Raw genomic sequence first — 9,377 nt, forward strand, 5'->3', positions numbered from 1 at the left:
TGTGTGTGTGTGTGTGTGTGTGTGTGTGTTGCAAGAGGATGATGCTACCGAATGTTGCAAGAAGAGTAACAGATGCATGCAAGATGACTGTTGTGGACTGGAAGAATGACAGTCCCAAGAAACAAGCGAAAGAAATAGTGAGATGAATATTGCATTGAAAGCAGTGTGTGTGTGTGTGTGTGTGTGTGTGTGTGTGTGTGTGTGTGTGTGTGTGTGTGTGTGTGTGTGTGTGTGTGTGTGTGTGTGTGTGTGTGTGTGTGTGTGTGTGTGTGTGTGTGTGTGTGAGTTTCTAAATATCTATACAATATTTGTCTATATAGTATTATGTCAACCTCAGTGACCACTTTATTGAAATAGCTCAGGAATTACGAGTGAAACTTTACTTCAAGGTTTCCCTCCAATCAATACACGAGTCACAAACACACGAGCGCTGCATGCTAATGGAAGGATCGGATTAATAGAACATATAGCATTTTCCTTTATTGAAAAAAAGTGACACACACACACACACACACACACACACACACACACACACTCAAGACACTCACTTAAATATTCTTTTACATGAGATATTAATATAGAAAAAACACAGACATGAGGATACTTTTTTCCTTCACACATGCAAACGCAGAGCACTAATAAATATAAAAAATAAATATTCTTGAGCGTTGACTTCAAATTTGTACGTAACTAGATGAAGACGAAGAATATAAATCTGATGTGGACTGCGGGATCCTTCGCATTTATGAGCTCCTGTTCTTCTATTACTTTCGAGCTAAACTAAGAAAACGGAAGGACTAGAACAAGGACACGAGGAGATACTATGGCAAATTTAAGGAGGTAAGTATTTGAGGACCAAACTATCAGCTATGTCACCTTGAAACGCCACAGTATGAATTTATATTCAGAGCTACTGAAGGACGCCCCACTGGAGTCAGTTCGAAGTCCTTCGCTGATGGGCTTCGTCATGAAAGATGGAGCGTGTGTCCGGTAAGTGACGGTCGAAAGGCATTACTTTGTCTCCTTGCGTCAGGAGTTAGGAACGGTAACCGAAGTGGGAAAGACCCTGGAAGTAATTAGATCCAAAGTTTTCTTCCTCTTCTTCCTCCTCTTCCTCTTCTTCATCCTCGTCAGATTCTTCATCGGAGTCTTCCTCGCTGGACTCTTCGCTGGATTCCTCGCTAGACTCTTCACTGTACTCGCTGGACTCAGCGGAGTATTCGTAGGAGTAATCGTCCTCTTCGGCCCTCTCGAGTGCCCGCTGGTAGGCATCAAAGAACTCCTCCTTGGCCTTCTTCACGTCCTCGGTGTCCTCGGGCACGGCAGGAAGGGCATCACTCTCCACGCGGTATCCGTCCTCGTCGGCGTCATATTTGAACTGATACTCATTCCCCTCAGGAGCCAAGAAAGCGAAGTGGCCGCTCACCTCCCCGTCCTCGTTCCTCTCCTCCTCACGTTCGCTGTCACCCACGTGGTACACGAAACTGCGCGGGGAGGAGGGGTTAGAAAGGTGTAGGTGGGGAAGGAAAGTGAGTGACTACGCCTTGATTTAATGGTGGTACTATATTACTGCTACTTTTACTACTACTACTACTACTACTACTACTACTACTACTTTCCACTTACTTGTACACTCCCTTCCCGTCGATGTTGAAGTGGTTTTTGAGGGACTCGAAGTTGCTGAGGGTGGGGAAGTCTTCGTCGTACGAGGTTCGGCTGAAGGGCGCGGCGAGGGATGGCACGGCGACGGCCACAGCCAGGACGAGGAGGACAAAAGTGGTCTGTAAAACGAGAGAGAATGGAAGGGAAAGGTTAAGCGATGGAGTGCAGGTAAATTTTTAGTTCATTGCGTTAAATAAACACGTAAATAAGTTGATGAATATATTTCCTACGACTGTTTTTATTATTTTTTTTTTAAGGTCACAAAATAAATTCATAAGATAAACAAAAGAAAGGAAATGAATGTTCCAAATTCTTGAAAACTAGATATCATTCTGGTTTATTTTTTTATTTATTTTTTTTCTCTGTCTAGCAAAAAAAAAAAAAAGACCTACTCATTATATACAGATTAAAGTGACCCATCAGAAACTTGAAAAGAAATGCAGTGGGTTTTGTTTTAAGGGTTTAATATGAACAAAATTAACATCCACACTTATGCACGTGAATTATTGGAAAAAGAAAACTATCATGCTGAATCATAAAGGAAGAAAGAAAGGAAGGAAAGAGAAGCTCATCTATAGTGCAACTGCAAATGACGTATTTTACGAGTATATACTGAGAAAGGTACTAGACGCCCCCCACCCCCAATCTCTCTCTCTCTCTCTCTCTCTCTCTCTCTCTCTCTCTCTCTCTCTCTCTCTCTCTCTCTCTCTCTCTCTCTCTCTCTCTCTCTCTCTCTCTCTCTCTCTCTCTCTCTCTCTCTCTCTCTCTCTCTCTCTCTCTCTCTCTCTCATAGATGCCCTCCCTAATCAGAGTCGCGGTCATCTGTTACTACCTGGCATCACCACAAAAACCAGGTGTGGCGGCTGACAGGTAAACGGAAGCTCAAGGTCATTCAGAAAAGGGCGTTACTTTCATTTCACCTCCAGAGTTTTTTTTTTCTCTGCAGTTGTTTTTACTTTACATTTTTACTTGTTTATTGTATTGGATCTAATTGACAATGACATGAGATGGAGGAGGAGAAGCAGAAGGGTAGAGAAAAGAGGAAGAGGGAAAGAGGAGAAAAAAAAATGACGTGTATTAAAAAAGGGAGAAAAAAATGAATAAAAATAGTAAAGGAAAGTAAAGGATTATGTAAGAGAAAGTTCTCTCTCTCTCTCTCTCTCTCTCTCTCTCTCTCTCTCTCTCTCTCTCTCTCTCTCTCTCTCTCTCTCTCTCTCTCTCTCTCTCTCTCTCTCTCTCTCTCTCTCTCTAACTATCTATCTATCTCTCTCTCACATCCCCCGTAAAAGGAGACAGGCTCTTTAGCTAAAACAATGATATGATGCAACTTGATTGATGAGGTTATTGTTGCGTAGCTCCGGTGGAAAGAGCAGGAGACAGACTGACAGGCAGATAGACAGACAGACGGACAGACAGACAGATAAACAGACATACATACAAGCAACCAAACAGAAAGACAGGGACACGCAGGTAGACAAAAATAAACAGACAGACAGACAGGAAGAAAAAACAGACAGATACACAAACAGAGAGATAGACAGGCAGACAGAGAGACAGATAGACAGACGGACAGACAAACATACAGACAGAATCCCAACCATTATGACCACCATCACATTATCTCAATCCAGTTCACGACAGAGATAATTAATGAGGGACCATATATTATTTCAGTCACCTTAATATACCTGGCCTACCTTTACCTTCCATATCTCACTCCTCCAACCCCTCTCTCTCTCTCTCTCTCTCTCTCTCTCTCTCTCTCTCTCTCTCTCTCTCTCTCTCTCTCTCTCTCTCTCTCTCTCTCTCTCTCTCTCTCTCTCTCTCTCTTGCCTCTCACCTCACCATCTCTCTAATATGACAGACTTCCCTTCCCATCCCTTCTCTTCCCTTCCCTTCCTTTCTCTTCCATTGTAATTAATCCCTGTTAGTACAATTTTTTTATCTCTCTCTCCATTCCTTCCTTCCCCTCCTCTCTCCTTTCCTTTCCGTTCCTCCCTCTTCGCCTTCTCCTCTTTACTCTTACCTGTTCTGTTGTTCTCACTACACATGTATATTCACTATGATGACGATGATGATGATGATGATGATGATGATGGTGGTGGTGGTGGTGGTGATGGTGGTGGTGAGAGAAAGCCTTAATTTTCTCATTTAACATTTCGTCAAATTTTTCTTACTCTAATGACATCTTTCACGCCCTACTTAACTTGCTATTGTCTGCTTGATCCTCCAAGGTGATTATCTTTGCTAATTAATCTCACTCTCTCTCATTCAAATGTCTTTCGTCGCATCTCATTATCATTTCATGTTTATTTACCTCTTTTCTTTGACGCGTGTATGGCCTCCCCCTTCAAGCCTCGTCTTACAGCTGAGGTCAAAGCTGCGATGTCTTGACCAATGCCCTCTTTTGTAGATCTCTCGCTGAGTCGTTATTGTTGCTCTTTTTTGTATCATATTGTCTGGGATGCTCTCTGTTTTGTACGTAAGTGTCCCAGTGTCCCTTTGTATATTTATCTTGGTCTTTGTTTTATTATCAGAGAGAGAGAGAGAGAGAGAGAGAGAGAGAGAGAGAGAGAGAGAGAGAGAGAGAGAGAGAGAGAGAGAGAGAGAGAGAGAGAGAGAGAGAGAGAGAGAGAGAGAGAGAGAGAGAGAGAGAGAGAGAGAGAGAGAGAGAGAGAGAGACCTGACATGCAACAAAACCACTTTTTTCTCCTTTTCTTTTGTTTTCTTTTCCACCTTATTCAAGCATGACCTTCCGTCTGTCTGCATGAACCTTGCAGCCAAATTTGGGGGTCTGCTTGGCTTTCTCTCGGACGGATTTGAGCACCCAGACCCCGCCCTTACCCTTCTCTTCCTGTACCTTCCCTTTCTAACAGTTTAACAATAAAGGGAGGGAAGTACAGTGTTAAAGGAAGGTACATGAACCCGGTGGATGAAAATAATAAAATGTATCCTTCCTTTCCCTTCCCTTTCTATCTCGACAGTTTATTGCTGTATTCTCAAATATGAAAGTGAAATGAAATAAAAGGTGAAGATAAAAATTAAGAAAATTGCATGGAATTAATGCGATTTTTCTTCACTACACTATCAATATCCTCTTTGGCCCAAACTACCGTCATATCAATAAAGTGTACCGCTAAAACTATTTACACCTTAACGCTAGTCCTCTAAGCCAGTGATAGCCAACCAGGGTGCATTAATTTTTTCAAAGGAAATACTGGGGTACATGGAGGGGTACTTGGCATGGCCAGAGTGTATACGAGAGCACATTAGGAAAAGATGTTTTAGGAAGGAGACTGTGCGTCATATAACATGTACATGACATCCAATATGTACACAGTAGGAAAAGGTGCTTTTAGGAAGAAAGTGGGCGTTATATTATGACATGGCCAGTGTATATAAGAGTGCACATTAGCAAAAGATGTTTTAGAAAGAAAATTGTGTCATGTAAGAAATAAACTTAAACTGCGATTAAAATATTACAAATTTATGTATTGTGTTAGTTATTACACTCAGACGAAACACGTGCCTTACAGGTATAAGATAATATATTAAACAGTTGCATTTAACACCTATATAACAATTATTTACGACCGAGTAGCTACTTTCTCTGATTAAAATAGAGACCTACATTCTAAGTGTATATCTTTAATCTTAAAACTAGAGAAAATGTTGAATATTCACATAATATTTTGTTAACAATCGTTCAGGCGCGAGGGTACATGCATTTCACAAAAGCTGCCTGAAGGGTGCATGAACTTAGGAAAGGCTGGGAACCACTAATCTAAGTAACCCATTAAGAACAACAACCATGCCTTTCCATTCGCTCCCTACACTCAGTCACCGTCCTCTTCCCCCCTCGCCCTTGCCTCGTATCCCACCTGCCCTTCCCTTGTACTACCTACCCGCTTGCTACCTGCCCCGCTCGTCTCCCATCTCCTTTCTCCTTCCCGGACTCGATGCCCCCGCCAAGTCGCCCATGCTTTCCCTTCGCCTTATCAGCCCCAATATATGTGAGCATGTTGCTGACTCGCTTTTTCTTTTCATATTTTATTGTTGGTGTGTCTTGCCTAGTTGACGCTCTCTCTCTCTCTCTCTCTCTCTCTCTCTCTCTCTCTCTCTCTCTCTCTCTCTCTCTCTCTCTCTCTCTCTCTCTCTCTCTCTCTCTCTATTATATTCATTTGCATGGGAAGACACTACAAAAACCAGATGCATTTATTTGAATTAGTGAATATTAAAATGCCATCTTTCTTACGGACATGAGAGAGAGAGAGAGAGAGAGAGAGAGAGAGAGAGAGAGAGAGAGAGAGAGAGAGAGAGAGAGAGAGAGAGAGAGAGAGAGAGAGAGAGGAAAGTAAAGGAGGGACCGAAGTACAACAATATCCTTCAGGGTACGATAGACTCATTTGATAGCTTGACGTCGAGACGGAGGCAAAAAAAAAAAAAAAGTAAACATGCATATATATATAAACGGGGACGCAGAAACAGACAGAGAGTGGCACTGATGCAAACAAAGAACTAAAATACGTTCACTTTTGGTTGGTATGCAGTTCCTGAATATCACCTAGAAAGGCGCATAAAAAACACAGGCAGACGCTTGGATGTTGTGATGAATGAATCGGAAGGAATGGTGAAGAATAAAACAGTGGAAGATGTGTAAGTTATAAAATGAGTAATAAATATTGAAATGATACAATGCGTAGGTGAAACAGATAAGAGATGGATTAATTATGGAGAAAAATGGTTAGTAAAGAATTAAACAATAACATAGAGAAATAAGTAAGACAAATCGAAAATAGATTATGAGAAAAATATATACACAAGGCATTCTCTCTCTCTCTCTCTCTCTCTCTCTCTCTCTCTCTCTCTCTCTCTCTCTCTCTCTCTCTCTCTCTCTCTCTCTCTCTCTCTCTCTCTCTCTCTCTCTGCCTCTACCTCCCTTCAGCCACCCGTCCATCCTAAAAAGACTTAAGCCAGTGAACCTCTACACCTACTTCTACTTTTTTTTTCCTTAATAGTCTAGTCCCTCTTGGCATTTCAGAAACATGTGACTCGCTGGAGCATTAGTTGCGTGTGAGAGCGACGGTTAATGTGTGGGAGAGTCAGAGGCACGGTGAGAGTGAGAGTGAGAAGGGGAGAGGAAGAGATGGGCAGAGGAGGAAGTTTCAACACCTAATGGGAGTTGGTTTGAGATTGTTGGTAGAAAATGACAAGAAAAACGACAGTATGACGAGGACTAGCAATACTACTACTACTACTACTACTACTACTACTACTACTACTACATCTACTACAAGAACTACTACTATTATTACGACTGCTACACAACAACAACAACAACAACAACAACAACAACAACTACTACTACTACTACTACTACTACTACTACTACTACTACTACTATATACTGGTCTACGTACGCATGACAGATGTTGACAGATTAAAAGAGATAAAAAAAAAAACAGAACGAGATAGAAAAAATGAATGGTGCAACAACAGTGGAGGTCAATGGAGTGAACTGGGAGGAAGTAGAAGAGAGAAGAGGAGAGGAGAGCGAAAGGCAAGGTGAGAAAGTGAAGGTCATTGATGTTGGTGAAGCGAGGATAACAAACAACACACACACACACACACACACACACACACACACACACACACACACACACACACACACACACACACACACACAGCGACCTATTACTCGAGGGAATGTATGATCAGCATGACAATAACACAAAAAATATGTTTTTGTATGTTACCTTTGTGTGTTTGTTCTTCGTATTGAGTGCGTGTTACACTGACTGATTTGAGAGAGAGAGAGAGAGAGAGAGAGAGAGAGAGAGAGAGAGAGAGAGAGAGAGAGAGAGAGAGAGAGAGAGAACTAATAAGCCTATAGAAAGAGGCTGACCTTGCTAATTTCACCATCTCTCTCTCTCTCTCTCTCTCTCTCTCTCTCTCTCTCTCTCTCTCTCTCTCTCTCTCTCTCTCTCTCTCTCTCTCTCTCTCTCTAGTATTTATTTTAACTCACGCAACAATTACACAAGAATTCACTGCCTTATTCAATCTTGACAGCAACATTTATACATAACACTTTTCCGGCACGCCTTTATCACTTTCTCCTCCCTCTTCCTCTCCTTCCCTCCCGGCCCGTGATTCACACACTGGGAGCTGGGGATGTGTCCTGGCCATTCCTTTTAGTGATTTCGTTCGTGACGCAAAGAGTATTCATTCAGGATCTTATGTATCATGAAAGTGAGATAAGACTAGAGAATGAAGTGAATATTCTGTTTCTCTGTTCGTCTCTCTCTCTCTCTCTTGACGGTAATGTATACTCTCGTTTTTATACATTTTATTGTTTTACTTAGTGGCTTTTGTTCGTAGTATATACAAAATTTTATAGATGATTAACAGCGCCACTGAACCATAACACATAACAACAACATAATATATTTTCTTCAAGTTTTCGATGACGTACTAAACTTATCGACACAACTATGTACCGCGAGTCACTTCATTACTAAGTGTATTCCGCATCACGGCTGAAGGAGACCGAAAATACGTGGAGACTGAGCAGAAGTTTTTAAAGTCATGTCCTTTTATCCTACAAGCAGTGAAAACTCCAGACTGTAAGTGGAGTGCGTGATAATATTTAACATCAGAGACGAGTGCAGCACGAAATCAGATCACTACAGGAATGACTGCCTGACTGACGCGCAACAGTGAGGTCATATGGCGTCGTCACCACAGCAAGACAAGCAGGTGGAGTCAAGGCACCTTACTCGTATCTGATGCTCTTTATTTTCCTCACATTCTCTACACACGGCGCGGGGAGTTGTGTGTTACCTGCATGGTGGAAGAGGCGATGGGGACACTGAGAGTATCGTCGGCGAGGGAACCAAGCCTGCACTGTGCCTGCCTCACGGTGCCCCTCCAATATATATAGTGCCTCGTTAGCCACGCCCTTCCAAGACCCCGGGACAAGCGAGGTTGAGCACTCACCACGCACCATTGGAGCAGGACAGTGACGTAGCCAGTGATGCAATGCTCCAACTAATCTATCTCATCCAATGAATGTGCAGTGCCTGTGACGTAATGACCCTGGTGGACCAATGGCGTGGCTCCGTACTAACGAATGTCAGTGGTGACGTCACAGAGCACCGAGGCCCTGATTGGTGACCTTGCTGAAGGCCGTAGGAAAGCAAAACTAGAGGCGGTCAGAGGAGGAAAGGGGAGAAGGAGACAGACAAAAAAAAAAAAAAAAAAAAGGAAAAAAAAAAAACGAGCTAAAAAAAAGTCTGGTTAATATTACGTGCGGGGCGTACAGAAGAAGCCGTACAAAACTCATTAGCACACCTTTCTCTTACCTGTCTGGAGAATTGACAGGTACAGCGTAGGCGGATGGATGGATGGAAGGAAAGGAGGCAGACAAGAGGTGACAGGAGAGGAAAGAAAAAACTGATGTGGAGAACAAGACACTAAAGACAGAAGTAATGCAGGTGAGTGGATGATAAGGAAGAAAAGAAGACAAGTGTGACACATATGAGAAAGAAATCGAAGCAAGTGTGGAGATTAAGATACTGCAGACAGGTGTAGGAGAGGTGAAGGGACGTAGGACAGGTGTGGAAAATGTGGAACAATTGAGGGCAGATGTGGAGGGATTAGAAGAACTTTAGGCGGGTGTGGAGGGAGTGGATGGGTGGGTCAGGGTGGATAGAGGG

General features: G+C 42.6%; 1 protein-coding gene across 1 annotated transcript; it reads right to left on the reverse strand.

Moving 5' to 3' along the window:
- Positions 1-467: 467 nt before the first annotated feature.
- On the reverse strand, positions 468-8,579 carry LOC135109734 (glutamic acid-rich protein-like). The gene is made up of 3 exons (XM_064021309.1): positions 8,503-8,579; positions 1,627-1,781; positions 468-1,484 (listed from the first exon to the last, which is right to left on the reverse strand). The coding sequence occupies exons 1-3, from the start codon at positions 8,506-8,508 to the stop codon at positions 1,037-1,039; spliced, it is 609 nt and encodes a 202-aa protein (XP_063877379.1). The 5' UTR covers positions 8,509-8,579; the 3' UTR covers positions 468-1,036.
- Between the last annotated feature and the right edge of the window lie 798 nt (positions 8,580-9,377).

The sequence above is a fragment of the Scylla paramamosain genome, chromosome 19 (assembly GCF_035594125.1).
Source record: "Scylla paramamosain isolate STU-SP2022 chromosome 19, ASM3559412v1, whole genome shotgun sequence".
In the NCBI taxonomy this organism is placed as follows: domain Eukaryota; kingdom Metazoa; phylum Arthropoda; class Malacostraca; order Decapoda; family Portunidae; genus Scylla; species Scylla paramamosain.